Source organism: Girardinichthys multiradiatus, chromosome 17 (assembly GCF_021462225.1).
Source record: "Girardinichthys multiradiatus isolate DD_20200921_A chromosome 17, DD_fGirMul_XY1, whole genome shotgun sequence".
Classification (NCBI taxonomy): Eukaryota; Metazoa; Chordata; class Actinopteri; order Cyprinodontiformes; family Goodeidae; genus Girardinichthys; species Girardinichthys multiradiatus.
In genome coordinates, this window is record NC_061809.1 from 26,078,751 (window position 1) to 26,104,354 (window position 25,604).

A 25,604-nucleotide genomic window follows, 5' to 3' on the forward strand; every position below is an offset into this window, starting at 1 on the left:
TCCAATCGGTTATCAACCCGTTTTCCTAGAGCTTGTAAAGCACCAAGAATGGATCCGACTGCTTCGTCGGGAACTGTCTCGACGCTATACTCATAGAATCTGGGGTTACAGTACGTAACCAACGTTTTATTATTATTGAAGTATGAAGTTTAATTATTTGTTTAAAGTGTTTGTTGTTATTAAGACATATTTGTGATGCACTTAGTTATATATGAATTTATTATACCCCAAAAATATGTCCCAAGGACCTACTATAAAAACAATATTGTCATTCACATATTTGTGCTTTGGCATTTTATTTTGTAGGTCCCAGGCACTGCAGAGCGGAAGTGCTCTACCTAGTGCGACAGCTTGACGTGGAGTTTTTTGATTGGAGGATTGGCTTTCTGTTCGGGTCTGACCAATCAGTGAACAGATGATGCTTACAAATACTTGGCTCTCTCCCCCCGAAGCTTTACTTTTGTTTTGAAAAACGAAATTATAAAAATGTCTGGACGCGGAAAGACCGGAGGCAAAGCCAGAGCCAAGGCCAAGACTCGCTCATCCCGTGCTGGTCTCCAGTTCCCAGTGGGCCGTGTTCACAGGCTGCTGAGGAAAGGAAACTACGCGGAGCGCGTCGGTGCCGGAGCTCCAGTGTACCTGGCCGCGGTGCTGGAGTACCTGACTGCTGAGATCCTGGAGCTGGCCGGAAACGCGGCCCGCGACAACAAGAAGACCAGGATCATCCCCCGCCACCTGCAGCTGGCCGTCCGCAACGACGAGGAGCTAAACAAGCTGCTGGGCGGAGTCACCATCGCTCAGGGTGGCGTCCTCCCCAACATCCAGGCTGTGCTGCTGCCCAAGAAGACCGAGAAGCCCGCCAAGGCCAAGTAGATGTTCTCGGCTACAACAACCCAACGGTTCTTTTAAGAGCCACCCACATCTGTCCAAAGAGTCAAGTTTCACCTCATATTTGCTTAAATATGACTCAGATTATTCATCTGACTGCTGCAAACATGAATAATATGGATACAAACAACTTACTGTGTTTATATTTATATTTAGAGTATTGAAGATAATTATAATTGTGAGTAAAAGGTCATTGGTGGAAGTCCAGGAGTAAAGCTGAGCTGAAGATCTTGCTTTGGGTAATGAGGCAGCAGCAAACTGCCCATGTGACAAATAACCAGGTAAACAAGCCTTCTGATTGCATTCAGTAATCTACAATTAAACTAATATCACTTTACTTTAGAAAGTCTCTTGTTTTTATATATATTAAGTGAAAAGGAAGTTAGTTTCCTGGAGTTATGTCCCAACCAAACAATGTTCAGTGATGGAGGATGAAACCTCTTTGGCTGTTAGTCTCAAAAATACATTTCATTTCAACTAGAACTGTTATTCACTGCCTGAATGAAGAGGATATGTCAATAAAAAAACTTTTAACCTGCCTCACTTTCATGCTACCAATGATGGAAAATTACTCGTTTTCTATCCATCAGACTATTGTCATAAAGAGCATCTTCTCAGATGTCAGAGGAGAAAAGCAATACACCACAAACAAAGAGCACTTTGTCATAATGTCTGGTTTGCATTTTTGATTCTATGTATGATTCATTTCTCTCTTTATAACAGCTGGTAAGAATTTCAAGCGTTTTTCTGTCTGCAATTTTTATTTTTTAATAAAGCAAATAAAAGGTGTTGTTAATAAACTCCCATCTTTGGAAAACGAAGGAAAATAAAAAGTTTATCGCTTTGAGAGATGCACGAAATGTATTATGAAATAAACGGAAATGGTTCCTATCCTGGTTGCGAACTTAAAGGCGGAAGTAGAGAGATTGGCAACTGTCTGTCTTCACGTACGTCCTCAATATGTAGTTAAATCCAGACGCTCCCAGTCGTCTCTCACCAGTTTGTAGTCAACAGACAACCTACAACCAGATCACAATGAGTGGACGAGGTAAAGGAGGTAAAGGACTCGGGAAAGGAGGCGCCAAGCGGCACCGTAAGGTCCTCCGTGACAACATCCAGGGCATCACTAAGCCCGCTATCCGCCGTCTGGCTCGCCGCGGAGGAGTCAAGCGTATCTCCGGTCTGATCTACGAGGAGACCCGCGGTGTGCTCAAGGTGTTCCTGGAGAACGTCATCCGGGATGCCGTCACCTACACCGAGCACGCTAAGAGGAAGACTGTGACCGCCATGGATGTGGTGTACGCCCTGAAGAGGCAGGGCCGCACTCTGTACGGCTTCGGAGGTTAAATCTACCGCTTAACGCAACTACAAACAACGGCTCTTTTAAGAGCCACCCACACTTCTGAAGACATAGTTCCTGCATGTGTGACGACATGCATGTTTTTACTACTCTAAAACAAACACAGATCCACTTGCTTTTACAACTCTTATTCAATGCATTTACTCTAAAACACTTTGTTTTATATTCCCAACATTTTGCACAAAATTAATCAAGTAATACAACCATTTATGATGAGTGATGGTTACCTTCCTGTCATTAGATGCAGATCTAATAAAGTGACACTTTATATAATATGACAAACATAATCACCACATAAGTCCATAGATCTTGGGTTGATGGATCTGTATCATTAAGCAGCTGGTCACATCAAACCTTGTTCTCCAGCTTCGTTCAGCTGCAGATGTCTCATGTCAAATAGTAATAAAGACTAAAAGTCCTTTGACATGAACTCCGTGCCGTCATCTGATCTATTGCATTTCACTTTTCCTTAGCAGGCTCCCGCTGCAATAAACCTTTCGGTAGCTTTGACTGTATCGCCTTTAGTTTTCAGGAAGTAGACAAATATCGCTCTTGAAAAGTCATCAGTAAATGCCAGCGTAGATTTAAACCCTTCTTTTGCAGCAGGCTCAATAGGGTCAGCTAAGTCTGTGTGCACTGGTCTAGTTCAAGAGCTGTTTTAGCTTCTGCTCTGGATACATTTTCCCTGTAGTGTCGGTTAGTTTTATGAACCTTCTCTTTCATTTTCATAGCTGTCACAATAGTTTCTAGTTTAACACCTCTTGAAAATGACAGTGACCTCATCTTATGCCACAGGTGAATGTCATAACAACCTAAAGCTGCATCAGCATCATTTGTCAAGGAAATAAAGTTTATCGAACACTCTGATGTCAAATCTGGAGCCATCTACAGATGAGTTGACCGTGTCCTTCTTTAAAGTTGACCGAGGCTCCTTGGACGTCGCAGCTTTAACAGAGAAGATGCTCCGTGGATACGTGGGGATGTACAGCGCCCTTGTTATCACCACCTTCACGTTTCGTGCCACACCGCTCGTCCTCATCCTGGCAGCAAGCTCCACGAAGCGTTCCTGTGGTCGAAAGCATCGTCGAAGTGTTTGAACCTATTCAGGTCATTAATTATGTGAGAAGTTGCACCGGTGTCCACCATTAGCCCTCTTCATTCTTAATCCGCTAATCTGTCCGTCGCTCACCTTGGAAACCAACGAGTGATCATCCCCATCATTTGGCTGTTTTAAACGTTCTTTCTTCTTTTGCCGACAGTTACTGTCCTTGTGACTGGAACCTTTACAAAAACTGCACCATTGTCATTTATAATCCCTAAGACATTGCCGCACTGTCCTTTCTGGCCTCAATTGTAGCACGTAAACTCCGGAGTTTCTTTTTGTCTTTGCATTGCTTTGTCCATGAAGCCACTTGCTTTCATCACATTATCTTCATCCACATTAGCATTAAACTTCTTTGTGCTTTCATAACTTGTCAGCTTCACTTTGAACACACCAAAGGTTAACTTGTCATCACCGCTTTGCGTTATCAGTCACCCCTTCTTCTTCTATAGTGGGTCGCGGGGAAGCTGGTGCCTATCTCCAGCAGTCTATGGGCGGGGTACACCCTGGACAGGTGGCCAGTCCATGCAGAAAGGAACCCAGGACCTTCTTGCTGCAAGGCAACAGTGCTACCAACTGCACCACCATGCAGCCCTGCGTTGTGTGGACCACAAATGGTTTAAATGGTTCAGGCAGACCTTTCAAAATCATTGCAATTAATCGTCCATCGCTAAGTGCCTCTTCAGCATTTCTAAGCGCTGTAATGGCAGTTTGAGCCCAAATGGCAGCTTTCTGGAGGGATGTTAGTTCTGTTAACCAGCACTACTTGGACTAAGACCACCAGCTCATCTGCATACATAAAATGGTTTATAGGTCTTGGCAGGCATCCAGTGTTACAGGCTCTGAGCTCCAAATCATGACTTTTATCGTGACGATGATGGCTTGCTGTGAGATCAGTTTTAGCTTTTACCCTGCAGTGCTGCTAACATCACGTCTGCAGAATAAAGCAGATTAAGTCGCCATGAAGAAGAGCCACAGTCACCATTTTATTCTGTGTGTAAATCTAGAGATGTCATTTTAGCACCTTTTTCTTGGCCTGTGGTAAATAGGAAGTTTAATATAGAAATATGAAGGAGTAAACGGACAAGTACACGTCTGTAAAACTGCACATAACACACACACACACACCATTCTTGCAGCCTTTCCAACCTTCCGATCAGCTGAGCCAATCAGAGGTTGGGGACAGCGGAGTCCTATTTACATGCAGCTTGTATAAGGAGACTCCCTCTCTGCTCATCATTATTCAGTCACTGCTGTTTCCTAGAAAATCATCAGGATGCCTGAACCCGCCAAGTCTGCGCCCAAGAAGGGCTCCAAGAAAGCCGTGACCAAGACGGCCGGCAAAGGAGGCAAGAAGAAGAGAAAGACCAGGAAGGAGAGCTACGCCATCTACGTGTACAAGGTGCTGAAGCAGGTCCACCCCGACACCGGCATCTCGTCCAAGGCCATGAGCATCATGAACTCGTTTGTCAACGACATCTTTGAGCGCATCGCCTCCGAGGCTTCTCGTCTGGCTCACTACAACAAACGCTCCACCATCACCTCCAGGGAGATCCAGACCGCCGTGCGGCTCCTGCTGCCCGGTGAGCTGGCCAAGCACGCCGTGTCTGAGGGCACCAAGGCTGTCACCAAGTACACCAGCTCCAAGTAAACAGTGCTGCTGTTTACCACCAACTCAACAAAGGCCCTTTTAAGGGCCACACAAACACAACTAAGAGGGAGAAACCTGTTTTATTTACGATGTTTTTTCTCTTTTTAAATCTGTTTTAAGCCTTAAAGACTGTTTCAAACCCAGAGGCTCTGTGCCACTTTGGATCTATAACACAAAAAATTGTTTAGTTCTGAAAATCCTCCCAACAGATTTTGAGGATCAATGTATACCAGACTGCTGAAACCCAGTCCTTAAGAGCCGCCATCCTGCAACTTTTGGATGCATCCCTGAGTTCAGCTCTGCAGAGGTCTGATAATAAGCCAATAATTTGATTCACATCGAGACTCCAGTTCTTCACACTTAAGCTCTCAATAGTTATTGGTTTTAAAACATTTCAGGTTTTAATTGTTCTGGCAACTATGGACCACAACAAGCTGATAATTATGGGTTCTGATCTGGAGCAAAAAACAAATATTCAGGTTGTCCTTTAATGGATTCACTGCTGTTAGGAAACTAAAACTTATTTACTTAAAGGTTAAACATTTATCTTCTCACTTAGGGTCAGCACATTGGACCGGAACTTCACTCTCTTGTATCGGTCAAACATCTCAAAACTATAAGCCAAGTTTAAAAAGTCTTAATCAACCACATCATAAATATCTGCATTAATAGTGGATTCATACATTCATATGAGATAGATAAATCTACCAGCGCTTAGTTTATAATTTGACTGGTTTGTGTTTCTTGTAGATCTATATTAGTTTTATGTTTTTCCCCATATTTCCAGACAGAATTTGATGTATGAGGGATGAGTATAAAACAATAAGACTTCCAATTTTAAATGTAAATAAACATTTTTTTTAGCAATATCTTTATTTTATTACACAAAAAAGAAAAAGACAAAGATTTACAATTAATAATGGTTTGGATTTTCATCTTTCCCTCCCATCTGCACAACATAACATCTTTTTCGGCAAAAAAGTAAACACGTAAAATAAATTAAAAACGAAACAAAATTTTTTAAATTGCTTAACAAGAAGGTGCCTTGTATTACATACATATATACAGATATTTTATTTGAACCCATTTTTTTATAGTGTCTCTACTGCATTATTATTACCCAATATTAAAGTATTTCATAAAAACCACAAAAGCTTTCCATATTCCTTCATAGACATCCATTTCATTTTTAAAATATGTTATTCTCTCCATCACCATACATTGTTTCATTACAGTAATCCTCTTTTCCAGCTAACAACACAGCATCATCTATAAACTTAATTTGATGAGATCTCACCTGAAAATGTTTAGGGTACACTTGTAATAATATCATCATTGCATCAAAGGGCACGTTTATAGACAGAATTATTTTGATTTTATTCATCACTTTTTTTCCAGAAATCCTTAATTATGTCACATTCCCAAACACAGTGGAAAAATGTTTCTCTAGCAACTACATTTGAAGCAAGTATCAGGTATTTTATTATATTTATTCAGCCTCACCGGAATTACATATGTTTGCATTAACAAGTTGTATTGAAGTAGTTTTATGCTAGTATTTGATTGTTTTTGCGCTTTAAGACATACAGTGACTTGTGAAAGTACTCGGCCCCCTTGAACTTTTCAACCTCCTGCCACATTTCAGGCTTCAAACATAAAGATATAAAATTCTAATTTTTTGTGGAGAATCAACAACAAGTGGGACACAATCGTGAAGTGGAATGAAATTTATTGGATGAGTCAAACTTTTTTAACAAATAAAAAACTGAAAAGTGGGGCGTGCAATATTATTCAGCACCGTTACTTTCAGTGCAGCAAACTCACTCCAGAAGTTCAGTGAGGATCTCTGAATGATCCAATGTTGTCCCAAATGACTGATGATGATAAATAGAATCCACCTGTGTGTAATCAAGTCTCCGTATAAATGCACCTGTTCTGTGATAGTCTCAGGGTTCTGTTCAAAGCACAGAGAGCATCATGAAGACCAAGGAACACACCAGGCAGGTCCAAGATACTGTTGTGGAGAAGTTTAAAGCCGGATTTGGATACAAAAAGATTTCCCAAGCTTTAAACATCCCAAGGAGCACTGTGCCAGCAATCATATTGAAATGGAAGGAGTATCAGACCACTGCAAATCTATCAAGACCCGGCCGTCCCTCTAAACTTTCATCTGGAACAAGGAGAAGACTGATCAGAGATGCAGCCAAGAGGCCCATGATCACTCTGGATGAACTGCAGAGATCTACAGCTGAGGTAGGAGAGTCTGTCCATAGGACAACAATCAGTTGTACACTGTACAAATCTGGCCTTTATGGAAGAGTGGCAAGAAGAAAGCCATTTCTCAAAGATGTCCATAAAAAGTCTCGTTTAAAGTTTGCCACAAGCCACCTGGGAGACACACCAAACATGTGGAAGAAGGTGCTCTGGTCAGATGAAACCAAAATCCAACTGTTTGACCACAATGCAAAACGATGTTTGGCGTAAAAGCAACACAGTTCATCACCCTGAACACACCATCCCCACTGTCAAACATGGTGGTGGCAGCATCATGGTTTGGGCCTGCTTTTAGTCAGCAGGGACAGGGAAGATGGTCAAAATTGATGGGAAGATGGATGGGGCCAAATACAGGACCATTCTGGAAGAAAACCTGTTGGAGTCTGCAAGAGACCTGAGACTGGGACGGAGATTTATCTTCCAACAAGACAATGATCCAAAACATAAAGCCAAATCTACAATGGAATGGTTCACAAATAAACTTATCCAGGTGTTGGAATGGCCTAGTCAAAGTCCAGACCTGAATCCAATCGAGAATCTGTGGAAAGAGCTGAAGACTGCTGTTCACGAACGCTCTCCATCCAACCTCACTGAGCTCCAGCTGTTTTGCAAGGAAGAATGGGCAAGAATTTCAGTCTCTCGATGTGCAAAGCTGATAGAAACAAACCCCAAGCGACTTGCAGCTGTAATTGCAGCAAAGGGTGGCGCTACAAAGTATTAACGCAAGGGGGCCAAATAATATTGCACGCCCCACTTTTCAGTTTTTTATCTGTTAAAAAGGTTTGACACAGCCAATAGATTTCATTCCACTTCATGATTGTGTCCCACTTGTTGTTGATTCTTCACAAAAAATTTGAAATTTATATCTTTATGTTTGAAGCCTGAAATGTGGCAAGAGGTTGAAAGGTTCAAGGGGGCCAAATACTTTCGCAAGGCACTATACCATTTCCCACTCTTCTGAAATATTTATATTGAGCTCTACTTTCCATAACTCAAGTTTGGACACCGAAGAGCCAGATAGGAACCACTTATTACAATTGCCAGTGGTTCAATTGCTAAAATGAATAAAATTGGTGACAGAGGTGAGCCTTGAGGACATCCTCTCCTAATTTTGAAGGGTTCAGAAATGGTTTCATTAGTCATAACCTCTGCAACAGGATTAGAATGTAATAGTTTAATCCAATGTAAGAAGGTCTCACCAAATCTACTACATACTTCAAAAAGATGCGGCCATTCTAGTCGATCAAATGCCTTTTCCGCATCATGAGCAAGAATGCCCACATCTTCCTCATCTTTTTGATTATTTAGGATATTGAGAACTCTTCTTACATTGTGAAATCCCTGTCTGCCTTTTATAAATCCATTCTGATCATCCTCTATAATATCTGGTAGTGCCTTTTCAAATGTTTTGACAAAATTTTACTCAAAATGTTAGTGTCTGTATTCATTAAGCTTATCGGTCACATATTTTCACATTTTGTATTTGTTTTGCCGGGTTTAGGTAATAGAATAATCAAAGACTCTCTCATTGAGCTAGAAAGATTACCATCATTGAACATTTGAATATACACATCGTACATAGGCCTCATCAATTTATTTTTAAAATATTTATATATGTCAATAGGGAGACCACACAGTCCTGCCGATTTACCTGCTTTTAAGGAGTTTATAGCTTCCAAGATTTCCATAGTATTCATTTGTGTATCTCTATTGGGCCTACTGTAGTATTCCCATTTGACGTCTCTAATTTTGTGATAGACCTTTCAGATTCCTGTTGTTTTATATGCCATGCTATCAAGACTTTTCCCCCTTGATCATAATATTGTTGTTTTAAACGAGTTCTAAGTAGTGGTAGTACTTTCAATATTTCACTTGTATTTTGATGTCCTTGTACACTGCATACTCGAGCATCGGCATTCTTTCTTCAAGATGTTTTGTCATCTCATGCCTTTCTTTAGTTTTCCAACTTTTTTAAATGTTTTTTTTCTGTAATATGTTTTTATGTGATTTCTAACTTAATATTTAAGTCAATTATTATTCAGTCAGTCATATTCTATACTGCTTCTTCCATAGTGGGTCACAGGGGAGCTGGTGCCTATCTCCAGTAGTCTATGGGTGGGAGGCGGGGTCCACCTTGGACAGGTCGCCAGTCCATCGCAGGGCAACACAGCGACACACAGGGCAAACAACCATGCACACACTCATTCACACACCTATGGGCAATTTAGAGACCAATCAACCTAACAGGCATGTCTTTGGACTGTGGGAGAAAGCCGGAGTAACCAGAGAGAACCCACGCATGCACAGGGAGAACGTGCAAACTCCATACAGAAAGACCACCGGCCGGGAGTCGAACCAAGGACCTTCTTGCTGCAAGGCAACAGTGTTGCCAACTGCAGCCTGTCCGAGCTGCCGCACCCTGTTGGCAGTCAGACGCCTCGGAGCTCCTCCAGTCCTTGAACCCCAGAAGCGATCAGACTCTATCTAACTCTGACTCTTAAAGGAACGACTCTCAACCAGTTTCTAACTTTCAGCTCCTTTAATCTAAATTAAGGCAGAGGAATGATTACAGAGATCAGCGCTGAGGCTCCCGTCTCGGAGCGTCGCCGTCTGTTAGAGGATGACGAAGAGCCTCGATAGAAGGTCACATGTAGTTTTATATCTGGGACTCCAATGTAATGGATGTTCCCTCCCTCAGTGATTATCAGTAGACTATGTGTCACCATTGTAGTATCTATCTGGTAGGTTGTGTAGTAGCTGGTGTCCATCCTTAATCTAAGTGTGCTGTAGCTTTCTAATCAACCCAGTTATACCGGCTGCTCCACTATCAAACCCAGTGCCCCAGCTTCAGGTCATTTATGACAAACCTTGTGCCATTTATCCTTGTAATGTGTGTCGATGAGCATTCTTGTCCTATTCTAACAAAAAGGAAACATTAGAACTTATACTTTATATCATTATGGTATAAAAGGGAAAAACAGCTATGAGTCATATTAATAAAGGTCATTCTTAACAAGCCCAATTCCTATTCAACATCATTTATCAATATTTTTATTTGGTAACGATTTGAAGGTTTCTAAATTTTAAAAACCTGGTTTACTTAAATGGAGTTATAACTTATTAAAATCTTATTAAAGATTTATTAAGTTCTTGTATATTAATTTCCCTTTACTGCATTTTCAAGAGCATTAAACATTAGTTTTATCTGAAAATAAAACAAAATAAAACAGCTTCAACCATTTACAGACGTCAGTAATGCACAATACAAATGATTTAATAGTAACTATTAAGCCACAGTTCTGCTATCCAGTTTTTACAACTTTGGAGAAAAGAAAAAGCAGATAAATTATCCTGGAGTTAGTCAATGGGTGCATGCCACCTGTTCATTTTACATTAAAATATGTCAGAAAGGATGGGTTATGTATTCATGTTAATGGTTGAACTACATCTTCAGTCATATTTCTAGACGACTGATGTTTTAAATTTGAATTCCTGACCATTTTCCTTCTGGTTCACCTGTCCAGGGTGCATCCCGCCTCTTGCTGGTGATTGGCCGCCCTGCGATCATGCATGGACATGCAGGTATAGACATAATATCTTCATGACTAATTCATATCATTTACTCAGTCTGGTCTGATGAGGGGTTCTAGTGTGTTGAATTATCTGGCCCAAGTGGGGATCAGATAAGAGATGGTTTAATATAAAGTTCATAAGAATCCATCTCTGTAGATAACTTCTACTTAAATGTTTTAGAAACATTGATAAGTAAAAACAATGATTAGAGGTAATCTACAAAACTAAATGTAAAATCTCATCTGTCTAGTCATTTAACCAGAATATTAAACCCTTTGTATTTTACAAATTGCTTAAATGTATCATGTCTACTAAAGTAACCAGACTGGAAACTTATGAGGAATCATGTCTTTGGGTGAAGGTGTGGTGGCTCTGAAAAGAGCCTTTGGTGCACTGAGTGCTGAGTTGAAGCAGCTGTTTACTTCCGGGTCTTCTTAGCTGCGGGCTTTTTTGCTGCAGGTTTCTTGGCTGCAGGCTTCTTGGCAGCCTTTGGCTTCTTAGCGGCGGGCTTTTTGGGGCTCTTCTTCACCACCTTCTTCACCGCTTTCTTAGCCGGAACCTTCTTCGGGGACTTCTTGGCCGCTGCCGGTTTCTTAGCAGCGGCTTTCTTGGGAGTGGTGGCCTTCTTGGCGGCGGGCTTCTTTGCCTTGACGGGAGCCTTCTTCACCACCTTCTTGGCCGGCTTGGCGGCTTTGGGCTCCTTCTTTGCCAGCTTGAAGGAGCCGGATGCCCCGGTCCCTTTAGTCTGGCTCAGGGTTCCTTCGGTGACCAGCTTGGTGACAGCGGTGTTGATGCGCTTGTTAGCCTTGGCCACATCTACTCCTTTCCCAGCCAGGACCTTCTTGAGCGCCGACAGAGACATCCCCTTGCGCTCCTTGGAATCGGCCACGGCGGCCGCGATGACTTTAGAGAGACTAGGTCCATCTTTCTTGGCCCGGGGAGCGGACTTCTTCTTCGGGGCTTTTGCCGGGGCTTTAGCCGGTGCTGCTGCTGGAGCTTCTTCTGCCATGTTTCCAGTTAATGTTCCTGTGAACTTCTGCAGTTCAGAGCAGGAGGCGGGACTTATAACATCCATGAGAACCGTGAAGAGACAACCCAACCCCGCCGCTCTGCTGCTGCCTCAAACATGGCTGCAGTTGTGTTTTCTCCGCCACGTTTAAGACTTTAATCTTTGTAAAGTCAATGTTTTGTACCGTATTTGTTGCTGTAACATAAAGGAAAATGTTTCCACTCCACACTGAGGTCACATTTGGTTTCTCGGACTTTCTCTTTTTGTTCTAGGAGCGCTCAAATGTGTCAGAAACTCCGTGATTTTGTGCGTTGAGAGGCGAGTTTTTCCCACATTTTGTCTCCTAAAACATCTAAAACCAGTTTGTATAAAATAAATCAGCGGTCCTCCCGTTGAAAGAGAAGGTTGCAGACAGAACAAAAATAAAATGGTTGTGATAGTTGGATTATTTGAGTTATAAAGGGGGGAGTTTTCCCGGCAGTAAACACACGGAAACCGTGGATGAATAAACCGGTCAGGATTCCTCTCTCGGATAAAATCAGATGGAAAAGACTTCTTTGTTCTTCAAATACTGCAAATTAATTTTTATTACATTTTTTATTACATTTTTATTAATCTGATTCAGAAATTCACGTAAGAGTTTGTTTTGCTCAGAAAAGAAATATTTAATGCATCAGTTTGACTATAACTTCTGAGTAGTAGTGGACCAGATAATAAATTCAGATTGTTGCTTATATCCAGTAAAAGTATCCATTTCACTTTTCAGGTAAATTGTGTTGCATCTATTAAGAGTTAGACAGCACATGAAGGGCTGATTCCTGCTAAGCTTAACATGATCATAACTATTATGAATTGAGTCCTTACATATACATCAATACTGAGATTAAAAGGAATATGGGAGCAATGTGGCTTTAATCGCCTAAAGGAAATATTCCCAGGTGTTGCATTCAGGAACCGTGGGACCTAGAAATGTCTTTAAAACGTAAATATTCTAACCGCCTGACATGAATTATGCGCTGGTCCATTGCTGCAATACTTCAGGTAGTTTGTGATACTGGAAGCATCAAGTCTGGGAGAGAGTCTGGTTTCTCTCAACTGCTTTAAGTAGTAAATACACTCACCAGCCACTTTATTAGGTACATCTTGAATTGAATTATGTTGTATTTGAGTAACTGATTTAAAATGACCATAATTGAAATCATACCACATGGCCAATTGTCCATTTCCTGCTTTTCCAATTCATGAGCTATTGGTTTTACCTGTCAACAAAGCAGTTCATACACATTTAAACTATTTTTTTTAATCAAGAAACATTTATTTATTTATTTACAAACATGAAAAAAAACATGAGAATATAAAAGTAAAATACAATCTTATTTTTGAAAGATTTTTCCTTGAACTATACATGATAATGGGAAGTTTTAATGTTACTCAGTAAATCCTGTGGTAAGCTCAGGTAAATAATATTAGCATGATCTGATCCAGCAGTGAATTTTAGTAAAATAAGTTTAGAATAGTATAGTAACAATAACCATGAATAAAATGCAAACAAAATTACAATTGTTGCACACAAGGGTGTGTACTCTTTTTTCCTCCGTGCACCACCAGGTCCATTCTCTCCAGTTTGAGACCCAACCAGTAAAACCAGCAAAATATTCATCTTGTGAAATAATGAGAATTAGTCAAGTATAAAATAAAAATGTAATATGAAATTAATCAGTGTATAAAATATGCCAACGAATAGATAGAATGACATTCACCTTTAGTACCGGGCTCCACTTAGCATATCTAGGATGAGCCGAATGAAGCCAAGAGCGGTGCACGATCATTATCTAATCCACCTCATCTCAACCTACAGACAGAGACTAAGAGCTTCCAAACCCAAGGTTCACACTGTTAAGAAGTGGACTGAGGAATCAAAGCAGATGCTACAGGCCTGCTTTGAATGCACAGACTGGACTGTTTTTGAAACCTCAGCCACTGACCTAAACCAACTAACTGATGTGGTGACATCATACATCAGTTTCTGTGAGGACATGTGTGTGCAGACCAAGACCTTCTGCACCTTTGGGAATAACAAACCATGGTTTACTCCACACCTCAGGAATCTGCGCAGGGAAAAGGAAGAAGCTCACAGCAGTGGAGATTGGGCGCGGTACAGGCAGGCCAGGAACAAACTAACAAAAGAGATCAAAGCAGCCAAGAAAAGCTACAGTGAGAAGCTTAAGAACAACCTTTCTACTGGTGATACTTCGGCTGTATGGACTGGTCTGAGAAACCTGACTGCCTATAGGAGCCCCCCCACCCATACTGAACAGAGTCGTCTCCTGGCCAACCGTCTGAATGGCTTCTACTGCAGACATGACAAGAAGCCGTTCACACCTCAAACCATCCCCTCCACGAACAAATTCCTCCCATAAAGTAACCAACCCCCCATCATCGGATCCTCTGCCTGCACTAAAGATCTCCGAGGAAGAGGTAAACAGGCTCTTTCAGCGCATGAAAACAAAAAATGCTGGAGGACCTGATAATGTCTCCCCATCATGTCTGAAAGCCTGTGCAAATCAACTTGCTCCGATCTTCACAAGGATCTTCAACAAATCACTGGAGAAATGTGAGGTCACCTCCTGCCTCAAACGATCCACCATCATCCCGGTTCCCAAGAAACCCACCATCGTAGGATTAAATGACTACAGGCCTGTAGCCCTGACGTCTGTGGTCATGAAATCCTTTGAGCGGCTGGTGTTGAAGCACCTGAAAGACATCACAGGCCTCCTGCTGGACCCCCTGCAGTTTGCTTACCGAGCAAACAGCTCAACGTCCCAGCCTCCACCTGTCAGTGGATCAACAGCTTCCTGACGGACCGACAGCAGCAGGTGAGACTGGGGAGCATCTTCTCCCGATCCAGATCAATAAGTACTGGTGCCCCCCAAGGGTGTGTTCTATCCCCACTCCTCTTCTCTCTGTACACAAATGACTGCACCTCATCGGACTCGTCCGTGAAACTCCTTAAGTTTGCAGACGACACCACTGTCATTGGACTGATCCAGGACGGTGATGAGTCTGCATACAGACAGGAGGTGGATCGGCTGATACACTGGTGCAGTCAGAACTACCTTGAACTGAACCCACTCAAGACTGTGGAAATGGAGGTGGAGAACACCACCCCCATACATCCCCCTCACCATCCTCAACAACACTGTATCGGCCGTGGACCACTTCAGGTTCTTAGGAACCACCATCTCTGAGGACCTGAGATGGTCTTCTCACATAGACACTGTTCGAAAGAAGGCCCAGCAGAGACGGTACTTCCTGAGGCAACTCAAGAAGTTCAACCTTCCACAGGAGCTGCTGGTCATCTTCTACACTGCCATCATTCAGTCTGTCCTGTCTTCATCCATCTCAGTGTGGTTTGGCTTATCCAAAAAACAGGACAGGTCCAGACTGCAACGAATAATCAGGAATGCAGAGAGAATAATCAGAGCTGACCTTTCCTCCATCCAGGACTTATACAGGTCTAGGGTCAAGAAAAGAGCTGCCAAAATCCCAGCAGACCCCACACACCCTGCACATAAACTGTTCAGAGTTTTACCTTCAGGTGGCGCTACAGAGCTCTGTTCACTAAAACCAGCCGCCACAGAGACAGTTTCTTCCCCCAGGCTGTTTCTCTGATGAACATTTAATAGAGTACAAAAAACAGCATACAGATGTTACAAATGCACCTTTTTTATTAGATGTGTATATTGTAAATTGTAAATTGTAAATTTGTATATTCTGTAATGCAAAAACAGAACAAAAGAGCAAAGTGTACCAGAGGCAAATTCCTTGTTTTTATGTACGAACTTGGCAATTTTTCACCGTATTTCAATCAGGATTCCTTTGCTTAAAGCATTTGTGTGGCCCATCACAGGAGATTTAAGTTTCTGGGTAGATCCAAAGTGGCACAGAGCCTCTGGGTTTGAAACAGTCTTTAAGGCTTAAAACAGATTTAAAAAGAGAAAAAACATCGTAAATAAAACAGGTTTCTCCCTCTTAGTTGTGTTTGTGTGGCCCTTAAAAGGGCCTTTGTTGAGTTGGTGGTAAACAGCAGCACTGTTTACTTGGAGCTGGTGTACTTGGTGACAGCCTTGGTGCCCTCAGACACGGCGTGCTTGGCCAGCTCACCGGGCAGCAGGAGCCGCACAGCGGTCTGGATCTCCCTGGAGGTGATGGTGGAGCGTTTGTTGTAGTGAGCCAGACGAGAAGCCTCGGAGGCGATGCGCTCAAAGATGTCGTTGACAAACGAGTTCATGATGCTCATGGCCTTGGACGAGATGCCGGTGTCGGGGTGGACCTGCTTCAGCACCTTGTACACGTAGATGGCGTAGCTCTCCTTCCTGGTCTTTCTCTTCTTCTTGCCTCCTTTGCCGGCCGTCTTGGTCACGGCTTTCTTGGAGCCCTTCTTGGGCGCAGACTTGGCGGGTTCAGGCATCCTGATGATTTTCTAGGAAACAGCAGCGACTGAATAATGATGAGCAGAGAGGGAGTCTCCTTATACAAGCTGCATGTAAATAGGACTCCGCTGTCCCCAACCTCTGATTGGCTCAGCTGATCGGAAGGTTGGAAAGGCTGCAAGAATGCCCTCTCTCTCTCTCTCTCTCTCTCTGTGTGTGTGTGTGTGAAATGTTTTAACAATTGTTTGAGGCAAACTCCATTCTATCTGCTGACTGGAAAGAAAGCTGATCTTTCCAAAATGAAGGAGTTTGGATCAGTGCGCTACTCGTACAAACAAGAGAAGAAAAAGCCAGAGCCAAGGATGTGATGAGGGAATCTTTGCGGGTTACGATAAGAACAGCCCATCATATTTGGTCCATTACCCAGACACAGGAAGGGTTTGTTAACCAACGCAGGTTGGTTAGATTCATAACCAAAACTGTGAGTGAATGAGTGGCAAACTCAGACTGATCCAGAAGTGTTTGATGATGAAGATGTCAGCAGAAGCTAATAGACAGTTTCAAAGACATGCTGAGAACAAAGTTTAAGAGGAAGGATGTGGAGACACCTGAGTGTGAACTTGTAAACCCAAGATGTTTCTGTGAGCTTGTGGGAGGCTTGATGTCATTATGACACAAGACCTGACCTCAGCTGGGTTGTAAAGAAACTCTTACAATGCTCCTCGGTACCAAAAGAAACAAGTAGCTCCAGCTCCAGGCGAAGCAGAACAAGCCCATGGCAGCAACATTATCCACCTTATTCCTGGGACGGCCTATGTAGTTACGATTATGGGTAGAACTTCCGGCGGAACACCGGAAGTAGTTTTAAGCTAGTCTTACTGCTCTTGCTTGTGGTTCGTTGCTAATCTGCTTATAGTTTAAAGGTTACAGTTGCGTTTTCTAGAGGATATCAAGCAAAAGTTTTGTTTTCTAAAATGTCTTTGCGGAGCTCTGGTACGTGTTGCGCTGTTCGTGGCTGTACTAATAACCACACCAAGCTTAATTTGTGGCTTCAACAACAGTGCGTTGAACATGCGCCTAATACTAAAAGTCAGTGTTCTTGTGAAAAGCGGTACAGTTTTCATCGTCTGCCCACCGATATGGAAAAAAAGAATGTGGCTGAAAAATCTGAATTTGAAGAGACCTCCCAAAACGCTGTATGTATGCCCGTTTCATTTTGTGGACAAAAAGCCAACGGAGGAAAACCCGCATCCTAGTTTGTGGCTGGGCTACGACAGACCACCGGAGAAGAGACGCCGGATCCTTAGAAGGATTGACAGCAGCGACATGAGATCAGGTATGATTTCTTGTGTAAGGAGACGGATTGTAGCATTTTACCGGCAATGATGTCGTTTAATATGACTATTTGCTGTGTAAATGTGTATATAGGTGCGTGTGTATGTGCGCACTTGTTATCTATTTAGGACATTTTCTGGTTTGTATCTTGTGCAGGTGTTGAACTGAACAGACCGAGACAACAAGTACATTGCAGTGTGAATATTTGAGGAGAGTCAAGGAGCAATAGCTTTGTCAGAAGAACCTGATAGGTCATCAAAATGCAAGTATGACTTTGTTAGATGTGCAAATAATGATGGAAAGGTAGCCATTGCACATCACTCATCATAAATGGTTGCATTACTTGATTAATTTTGTGCAAAATGTTGGGAATATAAAAAAGTGTTTTAGAGTAAATGCATTGAATAAGAGTTGTCAAAGCAAGTGGATCTGTGTTTGTTTTAGAGTAGTAAAAACATGCATGTCGTCACACATGCAGGAACTATGTCTTCAGAAGTGTGGGTGGCTCTTAAAAGAGCCGTTGTTTGTAGTTGCGTTAAAGGGTAGATTTAACCTCCGAAGCCGTACAGAGTGCGGCCCTGCCTCTTCAGGGCGTACACCACATCCATGGCGGTCACAGTCTTCCTCTTAGCGTGCTCGGTGTAGGTGACGGCATCCCGGATGACGTTCTCCAGGAACACCTTGAGCACACCGCGGGTCTCCTCGTAGATCAGACCGGAGATACGCTTGACTCCTCCGCGGCGAGCCAGACGGCGGATAGCGGGCTTAGTGATGCCCTGGATGTTGTCACGGAGGACCTTACGGTGCCGCTTGGCGCCTCCTTTCCCGAGTCCTTTACCTCCTTTACCTCGTCCACTCATTGTGATCTGGTTGTAGGTTGTCTGTTGACTACAAACTGGTGAGAGACGACTGGGAGCGTCTGGATTTAACTACATATTGAGGACGTACGTGAAGACAGACAGTTGCCAATCTCTCTACTTCCGCCTTTAAGTTCGCAACCAGGATAGGAACCATTTCCGTTTATTTCATAATACATTTCGTGCATCTCTCAAAGCGATAAACTTTTTATTTTCCTTCGTTTTCCAAAGATGGGAGTTTATTAACAACACCTTTTATTTGCTTTATTAAAAAATAAAAATTGCAGACAGAAAAACGCTTGAAATTCTTACCAGCTGTTATAAAGAGAGAAATGAATCATACATAGAATCAAAAATGCAAACCAGACATTATGACAAAGTGCTCTTTGTTTGTGGTGTATTGCTTTTCTCCTCTGACATCTGAGAAGATGCTCTTTATGACAATAGTCTGATGGATAGAAAACGAGTAATTTTCCATCATTGGTAGCATGAAAGTGAGGCAGGTTAAAAGTTTTTTTATTGACATATCCTCTTCATTCAGGCAGTGAATAACAGTTCTAGTTGAAATGAAATGTATTTTTGAGACTAACAGCCAAAGAGGTTTCATCCTCCATCACTGAACATTGTTTGGTTGGGACATAACTCCAGGAAACTAACTTCCTTTTCACTTAATATATATAAAAACAAGAGACTTTCTAAAGTAAAGTGATATTAGTTTAATTGTAGATTACTGAATGCAATCAGAAGGCTTGTTTACCTGGTTATTTGTCACATGGGCAGTTTGCTGCTGCCTCATTACCCAAAGCAAGATCTTCAGCTCAGCTTTACTCCTGGACTTCCACCAATGACCTTTTACTCACAATTATAATTATCTTCAATACTCTAAATATAAATATAAACACAGTGAGTTGTTTGTATCCATATTATTCATGTTTGCAGCAGTCAGATGAATAATCTGAGTCATATTTATGCAAATATGAGGTGAAACTTGACTCTTTGGACAGATGTGGGTGGCTCTTAAAAGAACCGTTGGGTTGTTGTAGCCGAGAACATCTACTTGGCCTTGGCGGGCTTCTCGGTCTTCTTGGGCAGCAGCACAGCCTGGATGTTGGGGAGGACGCCACCCTGAGCGATGGTGACTCCGCCCAGCAGCTTGTTCAGCTCCTCGTCGTTGCGGACGGCCAGCTGCAGGTGGCGGGGGATGATCCTGGTCTTCTTGTTGTCGCGGGCCGCGTTTCCGGCCAGCTCCAGGATCTCAGCAGTCAGGTATTCCAGCACCGCGGCCAGGTACACTGGAGCTCCGGCACCGACGCGCTCCGCGTAGTTTCCTTTCCTCAGCAGCCTGTGAACACGGCCAACTGGGAACTGAAGACCAGCACGGGATGAGCGAGTCTTGGCCTTGGCTCTGGCTTTGCCTCCGGTCTTTCCGCGTCCAGACATTTTTATAATTTCGTTTTTCAAAACAAAAGTAAAGCTTCGGGGAGAGAGCCAAGTATTTATAAGCATCATCTGTTCACTGATTGGTCAGACCCGAACAGAAAGCTAATCCTCCAATCAAAAAACTCCACGTCAAGCTGTCGCACTAGGTAGAGCACTTCCGCTCTGCAGTGCCTGGGACCTACAAAATAAAATACCAAAGCTTACGATTGTTGTAATAATACTGTAAAGATGGTATTGTTTACCTCCCTCTGACATATTTCTGGGTTAATACCACTAGATAAAATGTAAACTCATAATAAAGCTTCATACCTAAATAGTAATAAAATAATTTCTGGCAAATTACTGCGACATTCACCCTGATACACATAAACAGACACCATAATGATAAAGATAAAACAGATTGTGTAAAGCATTGTTAAATTTAAAAGGTAACTATTGTGGAGAGAGCTCATAGACACTTATCCAAAGAGACTGCAGAGACTGCAGCTGGAGTTGCTGCAAGTACTGATCTTAGTGGGGGTGAACAGTTATGCACACTCTGTTCTTTATCCTATTTGTTGTTTGCTTCACAATGAAAGAAAATTATACACCTTCAAAGTTGTAGGAATGTGTATGAAATGGTGCAAACTCTCAAAAGATCCATTTTAATGCCACGTTGTGAGGCAACAAAATCCTTTTGAAAGGCCTTGTAAGAGAGTCCGCTATCTCAGTACCACCTCCTCTGATATTAATTGTGTCAATGTAGTGGGTCTGGCCTGCATCCATCACCCGCTGCTTAGGTGGTTCTGCTGGTACCAGTCCATAAAATTCTGTGTCTGTTGTCTTAACTCTTAGTTGTGCTCGCCTGTGATGAAGCCAACTATTGCAGTCATCAGAGAAGGGTTGTGGAAGGCAGACTGGGGATGCCTGCAGCATGGAGGGGGAACAGGAAAACTGTTTGGTTTTTGGTATCAGGTTTTTTTCTTATGTTTTTCACAGTTAAGGTTTTGACTTGTTCTTTTGTTTATTATTATTATTTATTATTCTTCTTAGATTTTGAATCATGCTTCTGTTATTTTCCTGGTCATGCTTTAGTTTTGTCGTCTTGTTCATGTTTTGTCAAGTTTGGTTTTGTTTGTATATTAGAGTCTCTGTTTTTGCCGCAGCCACGTTTTGTTCTGTCTGTCAATTAAGTTTATGCGGTTCACCTGCTCCAAGTTAATCTGTCTCCTTGCTCCACCTGGTTTTCACTCCATATATATATACACACCTGTTCAGTTAGTCATTGCGGGAACATTTCTCATATCTCTTGTTCTCAAATTATGCTCTTGTCTTGCTTTGTGGTTCATGCCAAGCCTGTGCTGCCCGTCCATTTATTGTTTGGTTCCTGCTTCTTCTGAGTGAGTTTTTGTTTTTTATTAAATAATTTTTGCACTTACCATCATGCTGCCTGCTCATCTGCATTCTGGGGTCCTATATCTCACAAGCCTTAACAGATTTAGTTTAGAAGCTCAACCACATACAGCTACAGTCAGCATTTATATCCAGGCTATATATGGCTCAGAATTCATCTTGAAGGCACTTGTCTGTCCAGCAAATAGTTGATGTTTCATTGTAGTATTTTGATCACTTTACATCAGCTGTTATTCTGATCATATTAATTTTTAGAAATAAACTCAACATTAGAAGCCAATCATGTTTCCATATCCAGCTGTAATGAACCAGATAACCCATATCTTAACCTGGAGAACAAGTAAACATCAGAAGCTTTGAGTTAAGTTGCTCTTCACTAAATAAAGTCACTTAATTTTAATAGTAATTAAATAAGCTTATTTTATGTTACAACATGCAGGCAGCCAAGCTTCTAGACGGCTACAAAACGTAGTTAACAAATCTTAAAAGTAAAAATGAGTAATCTGCTCAAGATAAAGTATGTGGCTCTTAAAAGAGCCGTTGGGTTGTTTGTACTTTTGTACAATTTAAGCACGTTCTCCGCGGATGCGACGGGCCAGCTGGATGTCTTTGGGCATGATGGTGACCCTCTTGGCGTGGATGGCGCACAGGTTGGTGTCCTCGAACAGGCCGACCAGGTAGGCCTCGCTGGCCTCCTGCAGAGCCATCACTGCAGAGCTCTGGAACCGCAGATCGGTCTTGAAGTCTTGAGCGATCTCTCTAACCAGCCGCTGGAAGGGCAGCTTGCGGATCAGCAGCTCGGTGGACTTCTGGTAGCGACGAATCTCCCTCAAAGCCACGGTACCGGGCCTGTAACGGTGAGGCTTCTTCACTCCGCCGGTAGCTGGGGCGCTCTTGCGAGCGGCTTTGGTCGCCAGCTGCTTCCTGGGAGCTTTTCCTCCGGTGGATTTACGAGCGGTCTGCTTGGTTCGGGCCATAGTGACGCAACACTTCCCTCTGCGTTCAAAACTGAACAGATGAGTTCTGAAGGCGAACAGCGGTCTTATAAAGAGAGTGGCGGCGCGAGGTCACTCCTGATTGGCTCAGATTGCAGACGTAGTGAAACCATTCTAACTCAGCTATTGGTTAGATTTAAAATTTTCAAAATAAAGCGCGATAGACTTTTAACTAACGTTGAAAAAGGGAGGGATTATTTTAACGGCTTTTATGAAAAAATCAAGTGTGAATTTATTTTAATGTATTCTGAAAATATCCACAAAATAAAACGTTTATGAAATGCTATTTCATTGGTAAAAATACTAATAGTTTATGCTATTGATCATCACATTAATTATATGTATCAGGAAACATCTCTGCAGAAGTTAAATCACCTCTTTTCTCCTGTTTCATCGTCAGAACGGTTCAGAACCAGCTTTACTACCAAGTATGAACAGACAAACGAAGAATTTGGCTCCAGTACACTTTGCTCTCAGCGAGAGCTGGTATATATATATATATATATAATAGCTGAAATAAAGAACATATTTTTAAAAGGTACATATATACACAACTGACTTTATAAAAGAGTATGCTGTGAGATCAGTCCAAGTATGCATGGTGTTGTTCTGGACTGCCAAGTGTTCTGGCAGAGATGGTTAGTTTAAAGAAACAAATTAAGATGTGTTCATTGAATTGATTCATTTGGTGATTTGCATCAATTTTATGTTACCGTTAATAAAAAGCTAAGTTGGAACAAATATAATAAATTGTGACCTAAAGACTTCCCTTCCTGCACCTTTGATATGTAGGATCAATCATTAATAGTTTTAACCTACATGTTACCATGTAGTATTGATACTATGTCAGCTTATTGAAGGCAGCTGAATATGTTGAAAAACGCATTTACTAAAATTGTGTTTAATCATTTCTAACCAACTTCACGTTAGAAACAGGGATGCATTTTAGGAATCATCTCTAGGTGAAGGTGTGGTGGCTCTGAAAAGAGCCTTTGGTGCACTGAGTGCTGAGTTGAAGCAGCTGTTTACTTCCGGGTCTTCTTAGCTGCGGGCTTTTTTGCTGCAGGTTTCTTGGCTGCAGGCTTCTTGGCAGCCTTTGGCTTCTTAGCGGCGGGCTTTTTGGGGCTCTTCTTCACCACCTTCTTCACCGCTTTCTTAGCCGGAACCTTCTTCGGGGACTTCTTGGCCGCTGCCGGTTTCTTAGCAGCGGCTTTCTTGGGAGTGGTGGCCTTCTTGGCGGCGGGCTTCTTTGCCTTGATGGGAGCCTTCTTCACCACCTTCTTGGCCGGCTTGGCGGCTTTGGGCTCCTTCTTTGCCAGCTTGAAGGAGCCGGATGCCCCGGTCCCTTTAGTCTGGCTCAGGGTTCCTTCGGTGACCAGCTTGGTGACAGCGGTGTTGATGCGCTTGTTAGCCTTGGCCACATCTACTCCTTTCCCAGCCAGGACCTTCTTGAGCGCGGACAGAGACATCCCCTTGCGCTCCTTGGAATCGGCCACGGAGGCCGCGATGACTTTAGAGAGACTAGGTCCATCTTTCTTGGCCCGGGGAGCGGACTTCTTCTTCGGGGCTTTTGCCGGGGCTTTAGCCGGTGCTGCTGCTGGAGCTTCTTCTGCCATGTTTCCAGTTAATGTTCCTGTGAACTTCTGCAGTTCAGAGCAGGAGGCGGGACTTATAACATCCATGAGAACCGTGAAGAGACAACCCAACCCCGCCGCTCTGCTGCTGCCTCAAACATGGCTGCAGTTGTGTTTTCTCCGCCACGTTTAAGACTTTAATCTTTGTAAAGTCAATGTTTTGTACCGTATTTGTTGCTGTAACATAAAGGAAAATGTTTCCACTCCACACTGAGGTCACATTTGGTTTCTCGGACTTTCTCTTTTTGTTCTAGGAGCGCTCAAATGTGTCAGAAACTCCGTGATTTTGTGCGTTGAGAGGCGAGTTTTTCCCACATTTTGTCTCCTAAAACATCTAAAACCAGTTTGTATAAAATAAATCAGCGGTCCTCCCGTTGAAAGAGAAGGTTGCAGACAGAACAAAAATAAAATGGTTGTGATAGTTGGATTATTTGAGTTATAAAGGGGGGAGTTTTCCCGGCAGTAAACACACGGAAACCGTGGATGAATAAACCGGTCAGGATTCCTCTCTCGGATAAAATCAGATGGAAAAGACTTCTTTGTTCTTCAAATACTGCAAATTAATTTTTATTACATTTTTTATTACATTTGTATTAATCTGATTCAGAAATTCACGTAAGAGTTTGTTTTGCTCAGAAAAGAAATATTTAATGCATCAGTTTGACTATAACTTCTGAGTAGTAGTGGACCAGATAATAAATTCAGATTGTTGCTTATATCCAGTAAAAGTATCCATTTCACTTTTCAGGTAAATTGTGTTGCATCTATTAAGAGTTAGACAGCACATGAAGGGCTGATTCCTGCTAAGCTTAACATGATCATAACTATTATGAATTGAGTCCTTACATATACATCAATACTGAGATTAAAAGGAATATGGGAGCAATGTGGCTTTAATCGCCTAAAGGAAATATTCCCAGGTGTTGCATTCAGGAACCGTGGGACCTAGAAATGTCTTTAAAACGTCAATATTCTAACCGCCTGACATGAATTATGCGCTGGTCCATTGCTGCAATACTTCAGGTAGTTTGTGATACTGGAAGCATCAAGTCTGGGAGAGAGTCTAGTTTCTCTCAACTGCTTTAAGTAGTAAATACACTCACCAGCCACTTTATTAGGTACACCTTGCTAGTACCGGGTTGGACCCCCTTTTGCCTTCAGAACTGCCTTAATCCTTCATGGCATAGATTCAACAAAGTACTGGAAACATTCCAGAGTTTGGTCCATATTGACATGATAGCATAACACAGATGCTGCAGATTTGTCGGCTGCACATCCATGATGCGAATCTCCCGTTCCACCACATCCCAAAGGTGCTCTATTGGATTGAGATCTGGTGACTGTGGAGGCCATTTGAGTCCAGTGAACTCATTGTCATGTTCAAGAAACCAGTCTGAGATTATTCATGCTTTATGACATGGCGCGTTATCCTGCTGGAAGTAACCATCAGAAGATAGGTACACTATGGTCATAAAGGGATGGACATGGTCAGCAACAATACTCAGGTAGGATGTGGCGTTGACACGATGCTCAATTGGTACTAAGGGGCCCAAAGTGTGCCAAGAAAATATCCCCCACACCATTACACCACCACCACCAGTCTGAACTGTTGATACAAGGCAGGATGGATCCATGCTTTCATGTAGTTTATGCCAAATTCT

The 25,604-nt window shown here is 42.4% G+C and overlaps 8 protein-coding genes across 9 annotated transcripts in view; 3 read left to right on the plus strand and 5 right to left on the minus strand.

The window, feature by feature from the left end:
* Positions 1 to 449: 449 nt before the first annotated feature.
* LOC124882639 (histone H2A-like) lies at positions 450 to 1,427 on the plus strand. Its single transcript, XM_047389079.1, has one exon. It carries the CDS (start codon positions 487 to 489, stop codon positions 871 to 873), a length of 387 nt encoding a protein of 128 aa, XP_047245035.1. The 5' UTR covers positions 450 to 486; the 3' UTR covers positions 874 to 1,427.
* A 3,179-nt stretch (positions 1,428 to 4,606) lies between these two features.
* Positions 4,607 to 6,232, plus strand: LOC124882643 (histone H2B 1/2). The gene has a single exon (XM_047389082.1). The coding sequence runs from the start codon at positions 4,627 to 4,629 to the stop codon at positions 4,999 to 5,001; it is 375 nt and encodes a 124-aa protein (XP_047245038.1). The 5' UTR covers positions 4,607 to 4,626; the 3' UTR covers positions 5,002 to 6,232.
* A 4,296-nt stretch (positions 6,233 to 10,528) lies between these two features.
* Positions 10,529 to 12,163, minus strand: LOC124883205 (histone H1-like). Its single transcript, XM_047390198.1, has one exon. It carries the CDS (start codon positions 11,921 to 11,923, stop codon positions 11,267 to 11,269), a length of 657 nt encoding a protein of 218 aa, XP_047246154.1. The 5' UTR covers positions 11,924 to 12,163; the 3' UTR covers positions 10,529 to 11,266.
* A 3,511-nt stretch (positions 12,164 to 15,674) lies between these two features.
* LOC124883178 (histone H2B 1/2) lies at positions 15,675 to 16,441 on the minus strand. Its single transcript, XM_047390163.1, has one exon. It carries the CDS (start codon positions 16,326 to 16,328, stop codon positions 15,954 to 15,956), a length of 375 nt encoding a protein of 124 aa, XP_047246119.1. The 5' UTR covers positions 16,329 to 16,441; the 3' UTR covers positions 15,675 to 15,953.
* A 1,731-nt stretch (positions 16,442 to 18,172) lies between these two features.
* On the minus strand, positions 18,173 to 22,313 carry LOC124883119 (histone H3-like). The gene is made up of 2 exons (XM_047390030.1): positions 21,950 to 22,313; positions 18,173 to 18,491 (listed from the first exon to the last, which is right to left on the minus strand). Exons 1-2 carry the CDS (start codon positions 22,289 to 22,291, stop codon positions 18,174 to 18,176), a joined length of 660 nt encoding a protein of 219 aa, XP_047245986.1. The 5' UTR covers positions 22,292 to 22,313; the 3' UTR covers position 18,173.
* Positions 19,490 to 19,935, minus strand: LOC124883118 (histone H2A-like). Its single transcript, XM_047390029.1, has one exon. The coding sequence runs from the start codon at positions 19,920 to 19,922 to the stop codon at positions 19,536 to 19,538; it is 387 nt and encodes a 128-aa protein (XP_047245985.1). The 5' UTR covers positions 19,923 to 19,935; the 3' UTR covers positions 19,490 to 19,535.
* LOC124883116 (CCR4-NOT transcription complex subunit 2-like) overlaps positions 21,197 to 25,604 on the plus strand; it is a 33,001-nt gene continuing 28,593 nt past the window's right edge. The window contains exon 1 of one of the 2 annotated variants that reach the window (XM_047390026.1): positions 21,197 to 21,301. The gene's annotated coding sequence lies outside the window, so the exon portion shown is untranslated. The remainder of the gene's footprint in view (positions 21,302 to 25,604) is intronic. The other variant, XM_047390025.1, reaches the window with a different exon arrangement.
* On the minus strand, positions 23,320 to 24,266 carry LOC124883117 (histone H1-like). Its single transcript, XM_047390028.1, has one exon. It carries the CDS (start codon positions 23,989 to 23,991, stop codon positions 23,335 to 23,337), a length of 657 nt encoding a protein of 218 aa, XP_047245984.1. The 5' UTR covers positions 23,992 to 24,266; the 3' UTR covers positions 23,320 to 23,334.